Source organism: Falco biarmicus, chromosome 6, assembly GCF_023638135.1.
Source record: "Falco biarmicus isolate bFalBia1 chromosome 6, bFalBia1.pri, whole genome shotgun sequence".
NCBI lineage: Eukaryota > Metazoa > Chordata > Aves > Falconiformes > Falconidae > Falco > Falco biarmicus.
The window spans coordinates 56,346,267-56,372,954 of NC_079293.1; the positions used below are offsets into that span (position 1 = coordinate 56,346,267).

Below are 26,688 nucleotides of genomic sequence, written 5' to 3' on the forward strand. Positions count from 1 at the left end.
AGTTTGTTTTCAAGTATTTTCAGTTTCTAGAAGTGGGTTTGTTTCTGTATGTGTATTTATAGACATACACTATCTGCAATGTTTAGGAGTTGCCGAACTGTAAGAATGTTATTGCTGTTAAGAAAGAAGCCATAGGTTTAAAGTATTAAAAGCTAATCACATCATGCTGAAATTATTCCATAAAACATTCTAGTTTCAATCATATGACTTGGCACTCTGGCCATAAATAAGCTTTACAGGACAGAGACACATCCAATATCACTGTAAACAGAATGTAAGCATGTAATCAATGTTCATTATGGTCCATTTCACCTGCCTATTCAATTGATTTATCAAGGCTTATTCCTGTTTACAAGCTTGCTGGAATGCAAGCCACAAACAATGCATTTGCAATTGCAGAATGACATTAGTGATGCAGTTTTGGTTTGGTGTGGTTTTTTTAACCTAGTAATGTCTAGATGCACAAACGTAGAAATGAAGCTAAGGAAAGAAAAGGAAAGCTATTTCCATTACAAAAGCAGCACATATACCAAATTAATATTTTTAAGATGCAGTGCTGTGAGTCTGCACATGAGGATGCCAGAGGGTATCATGGACAGCAGTATAGTGTTGATTTAACACTTAATGCTTTCTATACTGGACAGTCATTGTAAAGAAGCTGCATGATTCAGACTCAGTCCATACAAAATCTGTTGTGAATACCTAGACAATCAGTAACGCTGGTGAAAGAAGATCCTACTGTATTTGATGAAAGAAAGAGTAACAAGAGTCAAACTGCTTTTTTAATAGTATTATAAAATACTATTATACACCGGTATTATAAAATAGAAACTATATTAAGTGGCAGAGTACAGCAAATACTACAGTGCATTTGATGACAGTAGGAAAAAAAAAATGTTTATCTCCAATTATCATTCCCGCCTTCTGTGTAGATGCTGAGAACGTGGTAAGATCCACAACAGCTTCAGTCAGGAAGTCAAATCACTAACAACGGAAGTTTTTCAGTGGGAATAAGAAGTGGGTGAGGCTGTGTTTATTGCGACCTGAAAAACACGTGTGTAACTGCATTCATAGAGGATTACCTTAAGTTATCAATGTTTTTCTTCAATAGTATAAAAGAAAATCTCCAGAGACAAGGAGAAAAATGTGTTTCATTCCATTGTTTCAACAGGAATCATACAACAATCTGTCCTGTTTCACAAAATGCCCTTTCCCCTCTTAAACACATTCACAAATATATTCCATTGTGGTCACAAGTAACTATAGCTGTAACTGTACTAGATCAGTGTCACCAATACTGTTTACAATAAACAGAGAAAAACACAACATTAACATACCTCTCCAAACTGTTCTCTCCCACTTATGCTCTTTGAAATGAAAGAAAATAGCTGAAGTGTTTAATTATTTATTATTTTCTGAGGGAGGTAATGAGCAACAGCTATATTTTAAAGGAACTAGCTTATCAAGGGTTATTTTGTACATTGTCCTTTGCATGAATAAAGAATCCAACATATAATTTTTACACCAGCATAATCTTGTCAAGCCACATAAACTTTCAGCTCCAGCTGTCCAGAATAGAGACTTCATTCTAGACTACTTCCAAATACTTAAAAAAAAAAAAAAATCAAATAAGTGTTTTACCCCAGTTCTCATATTAAGACTATTCCTTGTACGTTGAATGGTTAACAGCTAAGGTTATACATATTACTAGGGCTTCTACTGTGGAAGATCTGTGCTTTAGAACATAGCTGACAACAAATTCATAATCTTAGGCGTGCATACATAGTTTCCTTTGTGGAAGTCCTAAAATCTTCAAAACTTCACAGAAGATTCAGTGTTAAACACTGCCAAAAAACCATTCAGCTCTGCAAACATCTTGGATGCATTGGCTTTGTGGAGCCAAGGGGCATAATCAACAGAAGTGGCTTTTTGTTTGCTTGCTTTGAAATACTAGGCTGTGTGGGAGAGTGAAACTTTCTAGTGACTTTTCAAATTAGAGCCCTATTTCAGTAACGTTTCCTGCACATTCTGCTGAAGATTTGTTTGAAGTCTCATTTCTTACCTTCCGGGATAGCATACTGTTTGACTTCTATTTATTATACACCTTTGGCTTTAATTATTTTTAGCATACTTTGCAAATGAAACTGCAACAAAATTTTATTAAAAAAGCAGTGGAGAGGAAACAGCGTATTTCAAGTCATAGTTATAGCGGGGTGGACTCTTAATTTAAACTTGACAAGGAAAAATGCTTGTTAACATAAATTAAAGAGTACACATGAAGAGCTGTTTTTTACCACTACAGAATTAGTGATCGGGCTGATCCAGACTACTACTGTCCCAGCCTCTGAGAGTTCCTTTAGCGGCTTCTACAACAGCGCTAAGCAATCTGCAGCCCACTGACATGTGAAACATTTTCTTTTCTCTTTCAAGTCTCTATTCATGAGGAACTGAAAGACTGTTTTGTATAAAACAAAATTATTTCCTGGGCAGAGAAACAGAGCTGGAACTGAAGACCAGAATTTTCAAATGTTGTTAGACTGTTAATGCTAATTGCAGTCAAGAGAAGATGAGCAAGCACATGCATCAAAAACATGACCTGGCTGATATTATTCCTCATTTTTCTCACTAAGGCTAGGTTGAAGAAAGTACAGATGTTACCCGTGCTTCTTAGAAACACCTTTTATTTGGAATACAGGTAGACTTTTAGAGCTTTAGCATGAATTAGGAAGACGGTTGTCCCAGCTTAGAAAGCTACAATAGTCACAGCTGTGACACAGACAACAGTGTATTCCATGCTTTAATCTGCTTTCTAGGCAATTTCACAATAGAAGCCAGTGCACAAAAACCAGGCTAAAATTAATGGCAGCTGTATGACGATTCTCAAAGCAAGTCAATGTCATGGAAGCAACACTGACTTTCCAACCAACTGGCAAATTGTCTTTCTCCAGATACAAGAGGAACCTTTCTTTTACTGTGCAGTTCCTTAGCAAATAGTGTTCTGGTTACTACAATACAACCAAAAGGAGCGTAGTGGCATGAGAATACTACTACCAATGCAGTCTCAAGTATCATGAGTTTTGCTGTATTTGTTTCTACAATCAAAAAAAGCGAACCTGCTTAGCTTTCTGAAGCCTACTTGGAAACTGTAACACTGAGCTTCTATTTCCATAGGGTAAAATTGATAGAGCATGCCTCGTTTACTTTTCAACTAGCATCAATAAGATGACACATGTCATCCGATGTAATAATTGTACAATCTTCGAGCACATCTGGTTTTGTACAAGTCAAACAGAACGTAACCTGCAGAAACAGAGCTTGCTGATACAAATGTGAAAACAGAGCAATACCAAGCTGCCTAGTAGCATGTAATAGATCATTAACACAGCTGCCGAAGTGCAGCTGGTGCTTTTTTCTACTTGCTCTGCTCATATGACCACAGTGTAATTATGGGAGTGGGAGGGAAATAGTCTAAATAGTCCTTTAAGCCTTTCCCAAATTACAGACAACATAATCCTCAAGATGAGAAACAAAATGAGTCTTGGGTCTCATTTTCACTGGTAATAGTCTCAGCAGTGAGATCTGCAAAGCACATATTGTGAGGAACAGTTTCATAAGTTATAGTACTGTATCTTCTTATGAATGCCTCCTAAGACATAGAAAAGTGCGTCCTAGTATACAGGATAATTTGCTACACTAATATTATTCAGATAGAGCTGAAGTGAATCATTAATCTGCACAGGGTTAGCTAGTGAAGCAGGAAATCTCACTGTGCCTGACTCCCACCTGCACTTCTATTTAAAAAATAAATCCTTCAGTTAGAAACTGTTCATGTAAGCCAGAATATCATCAGAGAAAAAATACAGTACTACACAATTCTACAGAAGTATTTCCATTTCATTTTCTCAACAGAAGAATGTTAACAGCTCTAATAGAGGCTTCCATCAGCAATCTGGTGTAAACTGTGTATCTGCTTATTTACCGTAATTATATTACATTGATTATTATTCCAGTTCAGTGGTCACGTAGACATGGTATTCTTTTATTGAGAATGCAGAAGCTGGGCCAGGGTGAAAATACTGTTAAAACTTGTGGCTTTAAACATCCCATACATTCATTTAACCAGTCATTTAAAAGTGTTGTTAGGGACAGCAAAGCACTGCAAACACCCCCTGTCCCAATGTGAAATCCATTCAGATGAGTCAACTGAGAGCTGTCTCAGAATGGCCTTTGGGCTAATGGGTGTTATTGGCTACAGGGGGGTGCAACTCATTAAGAGAAGCAGGGGAAAGAACATTTTTAGACAGTGTGAAATTTATTATGGGATGGGTTAAGGGGATTCTGTAAATTAATGAGACTTACTATGAAACATTTTGGGGATAAAGGCGGGGAAAGGGAGGGATCAAGGTGGATCAGGGAGGAACAAGCATAAGGAAAAAGAAAAGAAAAGGAACAAGTTAACTGTAAATACCTAGCTGGTCGGCATGTTTGTCCTGACCTCAATCACTGAAGTGTGTCCCATTTTCTCATTAAATCCTAAGTATCTTCCATTTAGGTGTGCTCCCACTTTTGAGTGGGTAGTATGTGTGATCAAGAGTTAACTTCAAGCTCAACTAGCCAGAAAGTAGAAGAGGTCTCAGCACCAGCAATTAGAGTAGGGCTGCAAATCTCCAAGGCTCTTTTGTTTGGGTGCCAGCAACCAGTGACACCAGTGAAATCTGGGGCCAGCTAGTGGATACATCATCTAGGGCCAGCTACTGAAGTGTTGCTTGTGTGTATGCATCCATAGATGCCCCTAGAAGACTTTAATCCTCATCAGCTGAAAAGGAAGAACAGGGTGAGGCAGCCTGTGCTGGTTTGCGTTCATGTGGGTGCTGACAGGGCACTGTGATCTATTTATGCTGCTCCCTGTGTGTGCTTCACTCTCTCAGAAACATGAGCTCTGCTTTGCTACCGTCTGAACATGAAGACAGAGCCACAGCAGCCTTGCCTCCATCAGGCTACCAGATTCAGTAACTTCTAACACCTGGGATGACCATCAGGAATTACAGATCTATACAAACTCTGAATGCAAAACAGTGTTGCTTGATCATTAACTTCTATCTTTACACTCATGTATAAAAATAGTTGTTATATATGCAGGCTATCAAGCATCTCAAATATCACATTGGCACTACTTTTTGTTTTGGAATAGCCTCTTCTACAGGCTTATGACATGAAACAGCCCAAATCAAACTACTTTTGCTAATGAGCTAAAGCTGAGGTTTTGTGGGTTTGAGAAACAGCTCCTCATGTTTTCAAGGGCTGATAGCAATTGCTTATGATTCTCTGTGGTCAGTCATATTTCAATTCACATGTATTCTTATGGATTATTGTTTGTGCCTATATGAAAGACAGTTGACTGTTTTGATTCAAGAATTTTCGAACAATTGGCTATTTAAGAACAACTAACATTCTCATTTTAGTCTCACATCCAACTCAGAGAAAAAGCCTAATTTAGAAATGAAGTGGCTCTCCAGATTCCTCAAACGACCAAGTAGCACGTATCTTTTTCTATCACTGTCCTGGGAGACAGTGGCCATGGTTTCAAACATTCAGCTCACAGTTAGAAATTTCGTAATTGAAAATGTTGGCATGGGGGGAAAAAAAAGCAACAAAAAACAACCAACACCCCACCACCACCACCATTTAGCAGGATTCAGCTAATATCAGTTTATCAGTTTAGAGAGCTGAACAGCTTCCCACCATGCTGCAGTTTGCCTTCTAATGACAATGTCTCTCCTGTTCATCTGAGCTGCTTCCAACTGAAACGCTGCTACCAGATGGGGAATTTGGGCTGAAAGATGCACACGCTTGATTCCAGCATAGTGGGGTTTTTTCCACAGTGTTGCAAACAATTTTGGTTACTAGCTAGCAGGGCATTATCTGTCCCAGAAAAACTGTAGATACAAACGCCACGCAAAAGAAGATGTCCACAGAACTCTGTGGGGAAAACAGTAAGATTTTTACCATAGAAAACCTTGAAAAGTTCTAAGGTGTGTGTCTCCAAATCAAGCCAAGTTTCAGTTAGAAATTTCTGCCTTTTCTAATTAGACAAAAATTCACTCATGTAAAATTCTTGGTCACACCCAGTTAATATCTGCAGATGATGAATTTGTAAAAAATTTAAAAATACCTCAACTGAGAGCAAGCTCAGCTTTCCTCCTCCCTGTATATAACTGCTAGAGGCGCTCAGGTTCACTTAAGAACATATTCTTCTCCTTGAGAAAAATAGATCCTTTATTAATACCTCTCAACTTTTGCTCAATTTGCAAGTAAAAGATGATTATAACTTGTGTCATTTAAAAAAAAAAAAAAAAAAGGCTAAGTCTATTAAAAGAGTGCACTTTATAAAATGTCAAACTGTAAAGCTCTCAGGTTGTCCAGCTGCTGACTAAGATACATTAAGGCAAATGGAGGGAGCCAGTACATGCAAAGTTTCTGGCAATGTCAGCTTTGTTCTTTGTAATTTTCTCAGCTGGTTTTCTCCATTACCCACTGTTAAGTTGTTTGTGAAGGCCTCAAAAAGAATAGCTGCTTTTTGCTGACCATTTTAGCTGCTCATCACTGGCCTAGTGTACACCAGAACCAAGGGCTACAGTTAGTAATTTCTTTCGACAGTGCTTTCAAGTAATAGCAAAAAGCAATTTCTTTTTTTCTTCATTTCCTAAGGCTAACCACTTCTTTCCATGGCGAGAGTGTATGGTGAGGAAAGGAAAATAGATGGAAATGCCAATATTCAAACCTTTCTTCTTCAAATCTATACAATAGAAAGACAGAAAAGGTGGTTCTTCTGTTTTGGTGCTAAAACACAAAAAAACTCCACTCCCCCCTCCCCCTCCCCACTTTGTTTTTTTGTTTGATCCAAGAATTCACGCTCAGCCTGGGTCCAGTAGCATTGAGAGCACCCAGAGTAAAGTTTTCTGATTTCAATTTCCGTGCAGCGTCATCTCACCAGCTGCCTTTTAAGAGTGACCTGTCTGTTCCTCCACCTTGAGAAGGAAAGAACTGTCATAGCCGTTATTTTAGGCTCCATTTAAAAGTTTTACAATGCACAAACCTTGGAACCTACACATTTAAAAACTGTTCTCAATCTCCTCACCTATTACAGACTCATACCAATTATTTATAGTTTAATTCCGTAAAGTGAATATTAATTTTAAAATAGATGAAACCAGTCAGATACAGGAATAGCACAAAAGAATCTGCTTTTCCTAGAGAATGCTTACTTTTCTTATAGAATCATAGAATGGTTTGGGCTGGAAGGAACCTTTGAAGATCTAGTCCAACCCTCCTGTGTTAAGCAGGTACATCTTGTACTAGAGGCTGGCTGGTTGGTAGTTCCCAGGGTCCTCTTTATTGCCCTTTTCAAAAATAGGTGTGATACCCCCTTTTCCCAAGTCAGTGGAGACTTCGCTTTAGTGCCGTGACTTCTCAAATATAATGGAAAGTGGCTTAGCAACTACATCAGCGAATTACCTCAGGACCCTGGGATGTATCCTGTCAAGTTATTCAGATTTCCTTTTTGTACAGCAGAAAGCAAGTTCAAGCTACACTAATTTTATCAATGTGAAATTAAAGATCTTTTTCAATGTTATGGTTTCTGACTTTTCTGCAGGGTGCTAAAAAGTATATAAATAAATGTTTGTTATTTAGTGAGGTGACATCTATCTGTTACCCACCTTGTAGAGAGGAATACAAACAAACATCTGAAACTGTTGTACTGTTAGCATAGAGTACCTTCTGCATTATCAACTTTTAAACCTTTAACATTTCCCTGCTGATATCTTCCAAGCTTTTACTTTGAGTTCTCTGAAAAAAGGACGTGTTATTCACCATATATAATGTATGATAAGAGGCATCATCTCGAGGAACTGGGATTTTTATTTGATTTTGATTGTGAGCTCTTTGAGGTTAAGATCATTGTGAATATGAAATAGGCATATTTATACCCATTACACCAATTTATACCGATTCCCTGAACATGACACAATCTCTCCATATCAGTCGGAAATATTGTGCAATATGAACAACTTGAACAATGAAAACATGAACAAAGTAGTAACTTGAATCTTCAAATAAAAAAAATAAAGACTTTTTTCCAAAATATTTTCAGCCTCATCTGCTTCTTTTCTTCACTCTCTTCATATGAACCATCCCTCATTTCTTTAGCTAAACAAGATAGTGATTAAAAAGGCTTAAAAATATATTCTGGGAGTGATTCTGAACTGTCCTTATGTCACTGAACTTTGGAAATTTCAAAAAAATACACAACGAAGGAAGAAAATGGAAAAGAAATGAGAAACTAAATCTGATTCCCAGATCAAAAAAGTGCATGCATGCTCAGTTTTCATTTTTGTTTTTAGTTCTTAATACTTTTTAAATTATCCTGAGAACTGCTTTAGATGTGGCTATGTTGCTGTTTGGCATAGCAGGGGATATACGTGATATAAACGCTTAATTGTAAGATGAGTAATTTTATATATTTCCATCTCATAGTCCCCTTCCACAATCAGAATTTACTTATGAAAACTTAGAAGACATAACACATTAGGACTCAGAACCAAGCAAAGGGTTTATCTTCACTACAAAGTTGTATGTTCTGTTTAAGAACAGACCAAGTGTCTGGTTTTCCATGTTTCGTAGCTGGAGAGATCTAATACATACCCTTCTCTAAGCTTCTTCAGTCACTTAGTCCACATTAGTCCAAATTAAAAAAAAAAAAAAAAAAAAAAGAGCTACATTAATGACTGTTTCTACTGACTGTCTAAACTACATCATTGATAAATGAGTCTCTAAGTGCTTCCACTGAGCATGTGATCGGCAGCAGATGGCCTTCATGGAGCATAAAGGGAAAAAGGGAAAAAATTGATGAAAGGAACGTATACATATGTATTCATTCTTCAATGTTCAGAACCAGGGATTATTTTGTGCAGCCCCAAGACCTATTTAAACATTTACTTTACTACCATTATTACTTTTTCCTAGAGTGGTTTCAGATTCACCAACAAATTGCACAGACGAGGAAAACCTCTTGGCAAGTCTTATTCAATGTTCTTGACCAAGCTCTGACCTACTGCACACATTATTAAAAGTAGCAGCATTTTACCCCATGCCATATACTGCTATCTGAACACTTGTACAGCCTGCTAGCTTAAAGGCAATTAAAAACAAAAACTGAAGCATATTTCATCAAATAATTGTTGATATACTGACATAATACTGCAAAGCACTACATGACATTCATATGACAAGGTACTGTCTTGCTATTAGGAGTTGTTCCTACTCCCCTAAATCTTAACTTACACACAAAACCTTACAAAACACAAATTAGTCAATTAATAACCTATCGCAACACATATTCAGCTGTCTTTCTGTTACGACAGTTTTCATCATGTGTACTACTGAATCTTGTTGCCCATCTTGTAGTATAGACCTTACATTTCAATAATAATTTTGTGATAAATGGCTAGCACAACAGAAGCATTATTTCATGACCACCACTGTCAGCTGCAAAATTCATTTTTCTAGCTAGCTTTTTATTCATCATAAACTATTCAATGACAATATATTTCTTCAGCAAGGAGAGCAAAATCTATTAAAGACTGAGAATCCTATGATCCCATTACTTGTCATGCCACCATTCTCCTAGGCATTGTGACTTTCTTTAGAACCAGAACTGCCAGTAGTACAAAATCCGAAGAAAATTTTGCATTCATGTCACTGTGACACGTGTGTGTCACTCTGGATTCAAAGGTTACAATAGAGTATTTAGGACCTATATCCTGAAACTATTTGCCTGAAGGATGGAAAGGTGAATAGCTCTCTTGGTTAAAGCCAAAATTAGAAAAGGCAAAGTGGTATATGTATTTACTGCAGTTATCCAGGGAAAATGTAAGGTAAGTAACCTCAGAAAGAAAAACTAGTAATTCTTAAATGATTTTTTTACTCTTTGTCAGCATGTATTATGAACTGAAGCTGAAAGGATTTGCTTACTTAGAAATCTTTCTGACTAAACACAAAACAATAAAGTTATGGTCTGATTGAGTGGGGAGCATTAAAAAAACTGGGCTAAATACTCCTATGAAGATTTATTGTTAACACAAATAAATCTCGCTAGCAGCAATTTATAGGTTGGGTATTACAACTGATCTTTCAGGACAATAATGGCTTCTTCGCATTTCAGAATGCATTGAAGAGTACTCCCTCCACATAATATTGCACCACTTACAAAAAGCTTTCTTTTTTAATGCTATGGGAAAGTCAGCTCGAGTAACTTCACTAAGACTTGTTTGTCAGAACACCTAAAAGCTGCATGCAGCAGGCTCTGCTGGAGTTACAGCTGCCATCAATGTGCACTCTCAACCCTTAGCTAAGGAAAAAGGTCACGCGGTTTTCTCCAGGCTTTTGTCTGAGTGATACCAATGTGGAAAACTTTCTTCTGAGACAAGAACCAAGGCCTGTATGACACCTGTAACCAGAGTGCATACATATTCTCTCCTTCCCATGAAGGGAAAGCCAGCTGGAAAGCCACATAGAATGAAGTGTACTTGCTAATAGCATACAAAACAGGTAGCTCTTAAAAATGTTCACTGTGCTGTCAAAATATTTACTACAGTTCTGTTTGTTTTCACAAGTACTAATAATTATGTTTTCTAGATAAGTTTGCTATAAATCCTCACTGGTATATGTTGTTTGTTTTCTGGTTTTGCTTTTTGCTTTTTTCAAATCATTTCATTATAAACTAACTTCAAAACCAGTAGTTTTGCTTTGGTTAAAAAGAATATCAGGAGGATAAAGTATGCTTTGTTTCACCCAACAGATATCCGATTATAGCATTATCAGCAAATCATGAAACTAAAGAAATGAAGGAAATTACTAAAATGTTCAGATTCAAGTCTATGAAGGAAACAAAAAAAGACATTTTTAAAAAAACCCATCAGTATTATAGCTAACATTCAGTTACACGTTAAAAAATAGCTGGAGACTTTAATAAAACAGAAGAAATACATCATCTTTAAAAAAAAAAAATTAGTTCCACTGTCTCATTGTCATGGGTTTACTTGCATCTTTGTTGGGCTGTGGCTTAACTGAGCCACAGAACTGCACTTAGAACTGAGCCACAGAACTGCACTTATGATTTTTTATTTTTTTTGCGAGAGAGAGAATGAATGCTTTGAACTCTCAAATTTTTACATTACTTCGGAACAGATTCATGTGCAAGAAATACCAGAAACAAATATTCAGAGTGACAGCTCTATTTGCAGGCATGGACTGTAGCTCATAGATCAGTGTTTTATACTTTAAAATTTTACAATCAGTTGAAGCCAATGAAGAGTGCCAGCTGCTCCAGAGAGGGGTGGAACAGTTTTCCCCACCACCTCCTGAAATATGTTCCTGCTCCCTCCCCCATGCTGGCATTAAAACCTCACAGAGCAAGCAAATTAAAAAATTGATCTGGCAGAAACCTAACCCTGAAAAACAAGACAAGATGTAGTTTCCAGTATCAAGGTACTGATCTGGTTCGCTGGATGGCAGCACAAGTGCTAGTGCTAGAACAAGGGAGACAAGAATGTCTCCCTGCAGCAAGTTTGGGAAGGAGGATGCACCGGGCAGGAACAGCAATCATGGAATTGCAGCACTAGAGTCTTCTGAACAGACTTTGCTTCTGTTCACATTTCTCTCTTTAGACAAACATTTTTGAAGATGGACAAAACAGACTGGCATTTGTTGGTGAAAAGTCTCAGTTTGCATTATTCTCATTTTTGTTAAATTACTGCCTGGTTTGAGGATGAAGAGATGCTTTAAGCTTCACCTTTACAGAAACTGTTTTGAAAGCATCTCAGATATTAGAAGCACGTAAACGTTAGTAAAAGAGAAAAAGAAAGTATTAAATGAAAACCTAAGCAAAATGTTTGGACTTATATATAAATTTAACATATGAAGACTGACTGGCACTTAATTTTCCCGATCTGGTTCCTGTAGCACAGAAGTAAACAGCATTTTTAACCTTATCTTTATTCCTTTAGCTGATATTTGATATCAGAAGTTATTCAACACAAGGCTAGCTGTAACTTTTTTTTTCCCCACTAGAAAATGTATTTGATATTCCAAAGCAGAGAAAATATAATTTGAAAACCAAATATTGTCTAGTGATATACATATTCCTGTACTACTGTGCAGATAACATGTAAAGGCTATTTTAATATGGCTGTGTTGCTCAACACATTATGATTCATTAGCTATTGTTTGGTGAACTATTATTAGTGAAAATAAGAAAACATAAATCTGTATTAAAGGAAGTTGTGAATATTAAATGTTGTTGTGAAATATCTTACCATCCAATTTACCTTATATTTCACTGTGGCTGTAAGACTGACTTCAGTCAATCCCTAAAGGATTAATTTAATTGAATCTAATTGTGGGGTTTGACTGCATAGACAAAGACCCACACAACGGGTTCCAGTAGTTCTTTGAAACCAGACAACAGGGAGATGGTTCCAGAATCGAGAAATCATGCAACAACTTCTAAATGGTCTGCTTTTCTAAAACCTGGTTATTTCTTCTGTAAAGAAAATAAGTTGGGCAGGGACACAGACAGAAATTCATGGTCTCTGCTGCTTATTTTACAATAAGACACAGTTCCTAGAACATGTGTTTTCAGACTGGCTTTTGAAGGGATGGTAAAGACCAGGCAATATCTCATGTACTAGAAACACAAAGAAATCATTAATCAGAAAGGACAGCTTTACTTTTGCAATTATAGAAGTACTCAAGCCAGTCCTTCCTATAGCAATCTTCTTGTAACCCCCTCAGTCAAACACTAGAAGGGAGAGGGAGAAGGCCAAAAGCAGGCAGAGAAATAGGGATGGAAATAAGAATTTAATTGCTCATAAAACAGACATTCTTTAATTTGAATATATTATGAACAGGTAACCTGTCTCAGTCTGACCACACATCTGGGCAACATCTTCAACATGGTTCTGTGAGACAGTACTTGCCACCCTTGCATCAAGTCATTCTCTGAGCTAACAAACATGCTGCTGTGTAACAGTGATGAACCTTTCTGAAAGTGAGTGGTACTCCCCCAAGGGATCTTGTGAATATTGTGCATCAAAGGAACTGACAGCTGAAAATAATGTTTCTTTCAAACAGCCCTCAACACTGCACACTCATCCTGGCAAAGCTAAGGAGCAAATGACAAGCAAGGTTCCATCAGCAAGGTCTCTTTGCAGGAGGTTTCTCCTCTTTCATACTTCCCTTCTCCCCCAACAAAGGTCAATAATATTACATTAAGACATAGGGAAATATCATTTTGGTATGTGTGGCATCTCATAAGCTTAACATAAAATCTGGACTCTCTTCAGACACAGGGCTTATGAGGGTACATCCACATTAGCTTCTTAACTGAGGTAAGGAGCATGCTTTTGAGTTGAATCTCCCAGCTGTCCCATTTTCACATGCTTTGGGTTCACATCATAAAGAGGTCATGGAGCTCACAAACTGGATTCCCTTCAGATAAGAACTAAGCCAGAAGAACATGCTGAGACATCCCTCATTCATTTCAGCTGCTAATGGAGACTCAGACCATGGACCAGAATAAAGCTAGTCTAAAATAAATTTCCTGACAAGTGAGCTGGGTTCTCAGCATCAAATAAACACAATTCCTCTCCCATGTCTGTCCTGCTTCTCTCCCACTGTGACACGCTCTTTGCTAACGCAGGCAAAATTGAAGTATCAATATTCAGATTTTTTCCTCAGTTGGTTTCAAATTTTATCCAAATTTTATGTTCAAATTATAGGTCACATTTCACATTATGTACAGTAGTTCTCAGCATAGCAGCAGATGTATAAACACATTGTGCAACCCAAAATTCAAGCTTTGAAGTAAAAATAATTTTTAAAAAACAAGCATTATAAAGCATAGTAACAAAATAATGAATCACAGTCCATAATGTGGATGTGGTATATGTAACTCAGCTGTGAAATATTACTTTCAGAAATTTATATGCTTTTTCTTATATTTGCAGCTGCTCTACCTATAGTAGCAAAGAGTGAAGATGTACTTTCCATGGGACTCTTCCTCCATAAAGATATTTCTTTTTAATTTGGTGGCAATCATGCATATGCTGATTCTGTTTCCCTGTATCGATAAGCTGGTTTCTTTTCTCCTCCCTTTTAAGCTCTTTCCAGAGACTACCACACTGAGCTTTTATAACACTAGTCTGAGTCCTATCCTGTTATTTTTCTGTCCCAGCCTGAATCTCTCCCATTCATCTTGTTTCTTAGTTCTCTCATGTCTGTCTTTTACCACAGAGCCACTTAGCTGTTCAGTCTTGTGTAGAGGAAGCAAAAGCAATCACTCAGTTTTGCAATTCTTTTCCTCTTCCTAGCATTATCCTTGTTAAGGATATGTGATACGTTTGTGACCATGCACACATGAGTGTGTGTGTTTGTGTGTATTTCTGCTCATGGATATTAAAGTGAATCAAATAGCAAAGAAATCATTCAAAACCAGCTCAAAATCCTTGATTCAAATTATATTTGGACAATACAGAATTACAAAATAATTAATTTAGCATTAACAGAATATTGCTGTCTGCTTTTCATAAATGCTTTTCAAAATGCTTCTGAGCAAGCAAGCATTCTTCTCCTACTTTGTTATTCAGTTATACAGTTATAGCTTTATATATAGTTTCAGAAATGTCTCTTACCAAAGTATAATATGTGCCACTCAAATAGTAAAGTCCGTAAGTCTAAGAACTTATGTTCTAAAATATACTGAAATACGCTTCAGGAGAACTGGACTGCAGTGATTTCTACATGGTGTCAGAATACAATGTTTTGGACTCCCTTCTCACTTCCTACAGAAGGAGGGCAGGAGGCAGGGTGAAAAGACACGGTGAAAGAGCTGGACACTATCAAAGCTTAAGGAACTTAAAACTGTTAAACTGCAATTGTTTTATAAAGAAATCAAGTACATATGTTGATCAGTTATTTTTGGTCTTGCACCTATGAAGTACACGTTATGAGATCTTACAAGGCTCTGAGTGTCAACTACTTTCTTTTTCTTCAGACATTTATGCCTGGTAAGGATTAACCAGACACTGCACTGATCCTCCACAGTCTCAGGCAATTAAGATCTATTTAGTTAGTCCAGAATTTTCTGCCAGAACAGAACTAACTCTGGGTCCACTCAAGTTCCATACATCTACCATCCACAAAATATTCCAGCACCATTTAGAAAAACACAAAGTGTATAGCAAAAAAGAAATCAAAATCCACATAAATATGCTCCTGGCACAAGTATCTTAGCAATATCAAGGGTATTGCCAATGTCCTTGTTCCCCACAACAGCAGGGATTTTGTTAATGAAAGTGTCCTGAGGTGTGTAGAAATCAAAAACAGATGGTCTGACCACCTCACCTCAAACTGCCAACTGGTTTTCCTGTGTATTTGCCAATTTGCTTTACAGGTAACTCTAATAATCTTCCACATCACTGTGAAATAAAACCATTTGAGGATTTGAAATAGCGTGAGTACAAGGAATATGTTCTCTCCAGAAGTCTAAGCACTTCTGTTTTGCCAACTCCCTTCTCTATACTTGTTGAAGAGAAAGGTTATTTTCTGTCCTGCGAAACACTGCACGCACAGGACCTGAAATACTTTTGTTGCACTTGAAGTGCTCACCGACAGACCCTACACAAGCAGCAGGACTCAGGGATGCAGAACAGTGGACAGCTTCTCTGGGTAATTTGTGAGTGCTTCATAGATGCAGTAACCTAGCACACCGAGGAAGCTACCCTGCCAAGCTTGGACCTGCAGTCTCAATTTCAGTAACCAGCGTAACTCAGCCTCTCATTTTAACCTCCATTTAAATTCACGTGAGCAACTCCCAAATAAATCTGCATTAATTTTTTGACCTCCTATGCACCTGCTGGATGAAAAGTACTGTAAAAAATAGTTTCACATATACATCCATGAATGGTGGTCTGTAATATTCTTGTGAAATAGGTAAGATGGTGATTATCAAAATTACTAAAAAGTGAAGTATTAAGAGCAAATTAGCAAAGATGCTCGGAACCAAACAGTTCCAGTTTTCAACTCATATTTTTATAACAGAAAGGTACATATTTCAAACATACTTTAATGAATTAGAAACCTAGCCTCCATTATAAATAAAAGCTCTTTTTCTAAGTATTATGGCAAACCTCAACTGTTGGGAGAAAATAACAAAAAATATTGCGTTTTTCCCAACACAACTGATAATAATTTACCTCCTTCTAAAGTTAAATATATTTTACTTTCATTTTATTAGCTATTGCTAATGAGCATATGCTATTTTTATATGGCCACACTGCACAATAAAGTAAAAAAAAATAAAATTGTATCTGCCTCAAAAAGCCAAGCACTACATAAATGAAGAAATTGTAATTATTTTCCTGATTTTCTAATGAAATTGGGATCGATAAAAGCAGTCCATGTACTATCATATTTACCAGTACTAACACACAATCTAATGCAGTTCTACAATTTTCAGTCCTTTACTTGTAGATTTGCCTTTTTGTAGCTCTATCGCACAAAAAGAAGTTAAGCATTTTGTACTTAAAGCAAGAATTTATCAGCACAAACATAGCAATTACAAGCCTCAAGTTGTGCCGGGGAGTTTTAGATTGGATATTAGGAAAAAATTCTTCACTGAAAGGGTTATCAAGCACTGAACAGGCTGCCCAGGGAAGTGGTTGAGTCACCATCCCTGGAGGTGTTTAAAAGACGGGTAGATCTGGCACTTAGGGCCATCGTTTAGTGGGGGACTTGCCAGTGATAGGTTAACAATCGGACTCATGATCTTAAAAGTTTTTTCCAACCTAAATGATTCTATGATTCTGTTCTTTCTGGTCTGACCCAAGTTGCAGACAAATGTTGGCCAGCCACAGACCAGAGAAGATTTTAAGGGGTAGGGGGGAATTAATTTGTTACCTACTTAACTGAATACCAAAACAGTCAAGTTTAATAACATTATGAATAAATTTGGTACCAGATAATTGTTCTGTATTTATCTTGGCATAATACAAATAATATTATTTTCCATCTACCCTCAAATTCTCTTGCTTACATAACTGGAATTTATGTAGCACTTTCATAAGCATCAAATAACTACATTCTGTATTGCTACATCTGTCAAGCAAGGTTTCACTAACAAGAGGCAATTTATCTAAGGACCTCATTAGTCAAACCCATCCCTTTACCCAGGCTGCCCCTCAAAATAAACCATCACATGCACATGTATCCCTAGCACAGCTGAACTATTTTTAGTATATTTAAATACACAAAAATACACAAAAATACTTAAGTACTACATTACTGAAACAAGAAGAACAGTATTCTGAACAGAAACTTTTACTCATATTACTTTTTTCTCAAACAATCTTTTAATTATTTTTAAAGAGCCAAACCAAAAGTTATCAGGAAAAAAATAACTGAAAATGTTATATTTAAAATAATTTTAATACTTGACTTCATAAAAACATATATAAAATAATTATTTTTAACTTGGTACGTTATGTTACAATGAATGGGTCAGTCAAAATTAACTTTCTGTTGTTTATAAAGATATCAGAGAACTTGAGTTTATATTCATAATATAAAAGCAACACAGAGTAAAGACAAAAATAATCCAGATGATCTATTGTGCAAGAAAGACAGCCTTTCCAGAAACAAGCAAACAAAAGTCTACCTGTTGGAGGTCCAACGTGATGGTCACATAATGATATTCAATTCCATTCTGGATACTAGGGCTTTGCCACCAAGTGTTCTTGCCATCAATTGCATTTGTTATTGGATGTCGCTCTGTTAGAACAGCAGAAATACATTAATATATTTTAGAATTATTAGGAGATTTAAATCGTTTTTAGATCTAAAATCTAGATTTTAAGACAACTACAGAAATAATGAGTCGGCACTTTAAAATAAAAGACCGGCAAATTAATTTTGCTTTTACTCTTGGGGAAGTCATACTTATTTTTACTAGAATACTCATCTAACATTAGTTGTTTCATTTTGGTTAGGATCACAAGAAGGTGATTCAGAACACCTAAATGCATTTGGAGGCTCTCCTGATTCTACAGAAAATGTAACCGTCTAAATCAAGTAAACACTTCCTGCAGTCTTCCAAAGTTTCAGGTACTGTAAAGTCATTAAATGTTGCAACAGAAACAACAAATGAGGAACCTGAGATATGTTGTGCAAGGAAAGCAGAGATTAAAGCGATACTGGTACTTGCATATCTAAGACATTTCTAAGCACACATGGAAATAATTCAGGAAATGATTCAGAAATCATTACAGGATGTATTTCTCAACCGGAAAACTGACTCATGTACAGACATATAAAGAAAGTTTGCTTGGTTATAATACATATCAAAATCCAAGATGCATTACTTTTCATGTCAACATTTACACTGCTGTAGTGTCCCAAATAAAACCCAAATAATAGGGATAAGAATTTATTTACAGACTTGAACTCTTCCTAGATTTCAGGATCTTCTAAATTATTGAAGTTTGCTTGCACAGTATTTTAATGTCATTTAGACTGAGAAAAATTGCACTCAATGTTTCCAGCTTACTTTTTGTAGTCAATTTGTGTTTCTCTCCTGTACAAAATAGAGAATATCATAACCTCAATTTTAAAATGTACAAAGATCCATATTTTGAAGCCCCTAATTGGCTAGAGCAAGTCTGTACATTATGAGGAAAATAGCTCAAAGGAAATTTAAATATAGCAGGTTTCTTCTATGCAAGTTCTATCTGTGAGAACATAACAAAACAGAAATACTACACCTCTCATTAATGATAGCTTTCTAAACTGACAGGTTTTCTTGATATAAAACTGGAATATGCTTCATTACTAGCTAGTCCTAGAATTGCAAATAATTAATTCATGGACCGCTTAATTTACTTCTTATTTTAATTATTACTTAAATCAACCAGCCAGATTGACAGTCTTTGTGTCTTCAGCTTTTTGCTATATCAACCACCTGTGGAGGACAGGAGTCCTAGCTCATTAAGGAAAACCAGAATGTCTGAACATATTTAAAGATACAATTAAAGTGCTTTGTGGGAGTGAGAGAAGGCATAAGCCCTTGGAATTGAAAATGCCAAAAAATTTCATTTAAATATCAGATTATTCAGTGGCATTAGTGGGCACCAACATTTGCAAGTTAGAATACGGGTGCTACAAGTATATTGAAGGGAAAAGCAAAACACACCCATGCTTTACATGTTCTCAGTTCCCACAGCTCTGATCATTTTCACAAACCTTGGCTTTAAATGAGTGCTAGCAAAAATCACCTGTAAATCCAACTCAGAGCTCTTCAGTGATTGTGACAGAAGCTGTCTAATCGGAAATTTTGATGTAAGTCTCTTCAGGTAAAATTGATATAAAGGTAAATCATGAGAAGGAGGGCTGGGAGATGAATCAACAATTAGCTGTAATTACCATTATGAAAGTTTAATCCTAATTAATTTGAAAAGACTGATTAATTGCTGGCATGTTTTGCCTATTTAAAAGGTAAGGGAAAAATAATATAGTATTTGTAAAACCGACTGGATTGCAAATACAGTTCGACTAACCTCCCTGGTGGATGGCAAGGGGGAGAACTTACAGAGTGAGTCTATCAAACTGTGCTCTTTAATTTGGGCTCACATGTGATTAACCAGGGAATTCGTGTTCACTTTCTACTACGGTAATTAAGGGGAGGCACTCCAGACTTGCACATTCCAGGGGGATCATTTAAAGTCTGGTTACATTACATGGCTCTCCTATTAATGAGCCATCTCTGTTTAAAAAAGGCACTTCCTTCTGCCAAATGAACATTTTAAAACCTTAAAATGAGATGTGGTTGGCAAAAAAAGACCAGACATTATGAAGCTGGGCAGATTCAAGTTTTTAAGAGAGTAGGAGTGAGGGGAAACACAGATGCAAATCATTCAGATGGCATTTATATACATATATGTATATATATGCACGTCTGTGCATACACATATATATTTGTGTACACTATCTAATATCATAAGCAGGACATGGGAACAAAGCAATCCGGTTCTGGTTTAGGTTTGGGTTTTGAATTAAACAAATTATATAGAGAAAAAAAACCCTTGTAAGATGTGCATGTGTCTCTAAATACCCATCTATAAAGAAAGGAAAGAATCTATTGCACAGTGTTTCTGCCAGTTGGAATGGTTCCAAAAACCCCTGAAATCTTCTCTGAATGAGACACACTACTTAGTACAACTTTTTTTTAATGCTTATATTGCTACAAAATCATATGAACTTTCCTCAGAAGGCAGCATTTACTTCAATTAAAAAAGATATTGAAACTTGGAAAACTATCTTGAGGGAAAAAAAATAGGTTGCAACTGTGTTCAGACAAATGAAGGAGTCTGTACTGGGGCAATTATAATTAGCTTTGCAAATACATGATGGGGAGTAAATGAATAGGTAGCCATTTAGCAGGAATGCACGTGGGGATTATAATGGACAACTAGCTATATATTTCTCAGTGGTGTCACACATTAAAAAGGGGAAATATCCAAGCAAAACATGTAAACAGTCATATATTGTATTCATTCTGAAGCAAAGACTGATCTCTATGCACTGCTGGTAAGATCTTGCTCAGGTGAATTCTAATAAAGATTAAATCCTCTAGAGAATCCAAAGAACTGCCATTTGCACAGTTAAGAGTTCTAGAAAATCCAACCTTTGAGGAGAAAGACAAAAGATCATTTAGTGCAGAAACTGGATAAAGCAGTATCATCAACCCTCAATTAAGTAAAATACTTGAGTATAGAAAAAGGAAATAATAGATTTCTTGTATTGACTGAAGTTAGGAAAAAGATAACATTAATTTCTGCAAGGAAGATGCAGATTACCTATTAAAGAAAGACTTTGTAATGAATAAAATAACTCTAGGAAGGGTGGCCCTAGAAGGAAGTTTCTAAAGGAGAAGCTGAAGAAGCTTCTGTCTGGAAAGCTACAGCCATCGATAGCTCATGCTGTCTGGAACAAGCAGGTAGATTAAATGTTGTCTACCCCCACCCCGCCCTGTGGTTTTAAGCACATGCTTAAATGTGCTTTACCATGAGGTATAAATACACCTGAGCTAGGTTTCAGGTGGAAGCAGCCAGAAAAACAGAAAAATTGTCTCCATGCTTCTGTGGCTGTGCTTCTTCCAACATTTTACCTATTCCAGTGAAAGCTGTCTTAAGCGCATCTTTATGCTCTACCATCTGCAGTGCCAACATACTCACAAAAATATAGCAATGTTAATGCTACTCATGTCTTTCACTGCTAGGTCACATGAAATCAAACTTGTATGACTGGACTAAGAATTTTTTTTAATTCTAATCTTCCCAACTATTAGAAATATGCGTCTCTGAAGCAGATGATAACAAATTTATACTTGAAAACTGGTTTTGCTTCTGGGTAGTCTTTAGAAAGCAGTGTTAGCAAAGATCAATTTTAATACGAAAAACTAAGCAATTAAACCAAACATGCTCCATTATCTTATCTTCTTTTTGCTGGCTCAGTGAAATTGAATTAACATCAAATGAAGAAGAAAAATATCCCAGAACAAAAGAAAATAAAACGAGTTGGCCCTAAACTGAAATTTCAGATGTTGCTTACGTGGGTCAAAATGTTCAAATTCCACATGTAGGTATGCAGGTAAAAGTCATCTGGTTTTCATTCATGGTTACTATATAGCAGGAGAATTCAACAGCGGTACATACTTAATTTTTCTAAACATGAATTTAGGTGCTCTACTTTTAAGTATCTGAATTAGAAAGTTCAGTTTGAGGAGTATACATAAGAGATACAGTTTTTGAGATACCGATGGAAGAGACAGGTAACCTAATTTAACAAGAAAGAGACAGACACTTCATAATAATTGGGCTGGTGACCTACAGTATTGTTTGCTGAGTATCTACAACCTTTGGAAAAAAATCTTTTTGAAAGAACAAAGTGAAAATGGCCCACGTACGATGTGGAACCCTGCTCCTTTGATCACAAATACGGCACTGAGGGTTCCTTGCAGGCTGTCCAGGAACATGTTCAACAAGTTTGCAGTACATTTCCCGACCCTTTTCTCCACAGGTAGCATTAGTTGTGATGAGAGCATTAGTAGCCAGGTTCAGCACTGCAGGAAACAACCCTGCAAACAAAAGAAAATAAAATCATAAACAAAAGTAACAGAGGCAAGGTGAATTTAGCAGGACCCATTACAGTGTTAAAGGAGAAGGCTTAATTTTCAACAACTATGGAAGTAACGAAGCACAGAAAAGCACCAACTTCGGTTTTGAATCCAAAATTTAGACGTCAGAATAAAGCCATTATACTGATGGTTTCCTCCTCATTCCCTTCTAAAATTCAAATTGGTAACTTCTGGTTAGATCTTCAACAACAGCAGAACACCAAGGGAGAAAGTAAAGTATGGAAACATACAAAGCATCATAATTTATTTTTTTTTCCTAATCAAACCTTGTCCTCCTACTCAATTGGACATTGAAACATTGTACACAAATCACCTATGAAAACTCTTTATTATTTTTCTTTTCTCCTCACATCTCCACGGGAAAGCTTTCACTTCGCAGACTGCATCACTTGTATTACACTATATTACTGTTCTGCTTAGGACCTCATAGTAACCTTTGTCATCAGAGCAGCTGAGTAATTCATGGAGAAACATGAATAGCATCTGCCATGTGTTGTTTCCCTTTCCTCAAGAAGAGTATAATATAGACATATACAACATTATGTCTTTTATGGTAGCACTGTTATTTTTTTCAGGTGCACATGCTTAGTGATGTATTATAATTCTTATTCAGCACAGCACTTAAGCACATGTCTGAGTGCTCTGCTGAACTAAATTCTATATAACTGTAAACTGTAAAGATTATAAACCATACAAAGATCAATCATTTAAGTGGGTTACTCTCCTTCCCACTAAATACTGATCAAAACCTTTGAGCCGTGATAAAATTGATCCATAGAGACAAACCGATATGATGTGCTGAATGTATACATTAGCCCCTCACATTAAATCAATCAGGTTTGCATCTTCAAAACCGTAATTTGCCATGGCTGCAGGTTAAACCAAAACAACGACAAAAAAATCTGAGGTATGGATTGGGATCATATTGCGGTTTATTTGATGACAATTTCCACTGGCTCCAAACCCACTCTTCTGCAATTCATTCAGCTTCTAACCCTATTTTACTATTTTAACCTTAAAATAAGGCTTTAATGAAAACTCAATTTGCAATTATTGTACACTTGATGAAGCTCCCTTTATAATGACATTCCTTTTCCTCCTCCACAGACAGATGGACAACACTATTCAACTGACTCCTTTCAGTCCTGTAACTCCAGTCCCCTGCTTGTCTCTAATTAACCTGTACGCCATTTAATTACCAAGCTTAGCTGGTCATGGTACAGCTGTCCTCTGCCATTGCGAGTCAGTGACTCTCATGCTCATTTTAAAACCATGTTAAACATACTCTTTGAGCAAAGAAACCAATTAGTTACTAACCTGTCCAATTTGTATAGTCAATCAATAGTTGAGATTTTATTGATCGTGTAGCTTGCTGCTTCTATATAGATTACAGCTCATTTTCATCGCATTTTAAAATCTATACAGTTGTTCTTGTATTTTTATTCAATGCATTCAGTGGTATTTGCTGCCTTCCACAATGGAGGCACAGGGTAAAAATCTGTGTAAGCTTTAGCAGAGCAGATTAATTACTAGCTGTGGAACTTCCTATGTTGACTTACAGCCTTATTATTCTCTTTTTAGGTTGTACAAAGTTAATAGCATAAAATCCAGTAATCATTTAGTCTTAACACAGAGTCTGGCATTTGGTTTGGAGGCATTTTATTCCCTCAGAAGCGAACCTCATAAAAAGGACAGAATGATCCTACACACAAGGAACTGCTGTACATGGCATCAGGAGAATAAACAAATCCTTCAAGAAAAAATGGAACAGCTGAAAAAGAGCAGCCAAAAATCCTCCACATTCACACAGCTATAAAAATACTGTATGTTATACACCCATACACAAATCATACCATTGTTCTAAGCTTTAACTCTACTTAACCAAATGAAGAGTACATAAGTCATCAATTAGAACATAATTTCACTCATAGTTAACCTCTTTTATGTACACAGCAGCTTAGGGCAAAACTACCAAAACAGTCTTGCCCATAATCAGTACAAACACGGGCACCGGAACAAGTATTGGGTGTTTCACTGAAGAGACCATGTCCAGGTCCCAGCACCTCACAGAGAAGTTCATCACATCGCATTCCCTGCAGGCTTGCAGGAGTTGATCTGACAGGCAGAGAGCAAAAGGTGCCTGAAGTGTTCCTACACTGCACCCAGCACTTCACTTGCATACTGATACATTTCCCAGCCCTGGAATTTTAACAAGTTAAAGATTACAATTAACAACTACATATTTGAATTTTTTTTCAATAATTATTTGCGAGGAGCAGGGAGTTGGGCTTGATGATCCTTATGGGTCCCTTTCAGCTCGAGATATTCTATGATACTGCTTTGTATAGCCCAAAATAAAGATTTGCTTTTAAAGAACATCTGATGTGCAAGCCAGATGGAATAGAGGAAGCAATACTATTCATGTTGCTTGCTTTCTAGTAATTTATATATATAATACTTTCACAACATAGGCACAAGATTCTAGCAATACAGAAGATGAAACCATTGTCTTGAACCCTTTAGTTAGTCCCTTTGCATATGAAATAAAAATATTAATGTTGATGATGCCAGTGTACACTGTTCACCCTTTCTAAGATTCACATCTGTCCAACTGTAAATCCCCAGGAGAAAGGCAAGACAGCTCAAGACACCACAATTCATATTATTTTTTTTTTAGAGAATTTAGCCTTATTTTTCATGGTCATAATCATATAGAAGAAATATTTTAAAATTGGTGTGCTAGTATTGTGCATCTTAAAATTCAATTTCTCACTAAATTACAGTTTATCTAGTTATCAATCGCACCTTGAATTCTGTGGGCATCCTCCTATCAAATACTTCCAAAAACTTGATCTGCTAGAGTTATTTTTATTGCCAAATACCTTTAGTAATCATTTGCTCCAGTGCAAAGACTGGGTAGTATGCCTCTGAGTCAGAAACCCATTATGTTTATTTTGTGTAGGTCAAGTGCAAGCAGAGAAATTCTACTCCCTTCAACTGCCAGCTACATCAATCTTTTCCTTCCTTTGTGCCACTGGTAAAAAACAGATTAGCATTCATTTCAACCAATAAAAAATACCAAAATTGCATGGAGGAAACAGGCAGAAAAGATTGTCTTGTAATTAGGCAGTGATTTTAGCAGCTTGGGTTCAATTTCTGGTTTTCAACAGACTTCTGTTGCATGAAAAGAAAAACAGTCTCAGATTCTCACCTATGAATAGGCATGGTCATCTTTTTGCTCTCCACTTTGGTTTTTAAGCATGGAACACATTCCATGGAGCTTTTAGAGCATGGAAACCCAATAGTTTGTTTAGTGTTGACAGGTGATTAGACTATGAAAGGAAAATAACACAGAAACGGAAAAAACTCTTTAAAATGGTGTACCATGCAAGGGTAATCAAGCAAGCTGCTTCACTTGCTACAGAATTAGTGGTAAGTTTGACACATATTGTCAACAGAAAGAGTTTTAGGAAAAAAATGGTAGAAATGAAAAGCAGTAAATCCGCAGGAACAGCTGGGTTTTGCCTACAAACTCAGATGCATTCATTGTACACTGCCAGTGCTCTAGTTAAGTAGGGTGTGGTACCAAAGTGCTAACTACATTACCAGTTTTTTAAACAGTTATCAAAGCAGATCTGAGTATCTATCTTAAAGACAAAAATAGTGGATGCTTGGGATTAGTGTTGGGTTTTTTTTCAGAGTCCTCACCAGTCATCCCTATCAATACTGAAATTCTTTGTAGATGTTGGCAGGCATGTAGGTGTAATTGATTCACCGAGTTCAACATATTTAGATAAACAGATTTTTGACAAGATTCTGCAGAGGCCATTAAAGGAACTAAGCTATAGTGACATGTGAGGGAATGACCTCTCATGAGATAACAATAACAAAAAAGGGAAATGGGGAGTAACACTGGAAAACCACAGCAATCTTTGCTGAATCCTCTTTTGTTCAACAGTTACATAAGTAACTTGGGAAAAAAGGGTAAAAACTAAGGTAACAGTTTATTAATGACAGAAATGATGCAGGATAATCAAAATAAGGGCAGATCACAAAGAGTGGTAGAAAAATTTCTCAGTATGGTGTGTCTAGACAATAACACAGCAGATGAAATAGAGGAATGGAAATTAATGTACAGGAGGAAAATATAATAGCCTCTGCACTAGCTATTATAAGCCCTGAAAATTTTGTTACGGAAATTTCAATGAAAATATTAGCTCAATGAATAGAAACAAAATGTCATTACATAGTTGCATAAATCCATCCATAATGACAACTTAAATACTGTATGATATTCCTTTTCTATAATTCTGTGATCTCTCATCTCCAAAAGAACATGGTAGAACTAAAAAAAGATGAAGTGTGACAAGATCACAGCTGTG

General features: G+C 36.5%; 1 protein-coding gene across 1 annotated transcript in view; it reads right to left on the reverse strand.

The window, feature by feature from the left end:
- The window catches only part of LAMA2 (laminin subunit alpha 2), a 377,372-nt gene that overhangs the window by 259,389 nt on the left and 91,295 nt on the right, over positions 1–26,688 (reverse strand). The window contains exons 2-3 of the mRNA XM_056344337.1: positions 22,076–22,246; positions 17,774–17,886 (exon numbers count right to left, since the gene is read on the reverse strand). Of these exons, the coding sequence (XP_056200312.1) occupies positions 17,774–17,886; positions 22,076–22,246 (284 nt within the window). The remainder of the gene's footprint in view (positions 1–17,773; positions 17,887–22,075; positions 22,247–26,688) is intronic.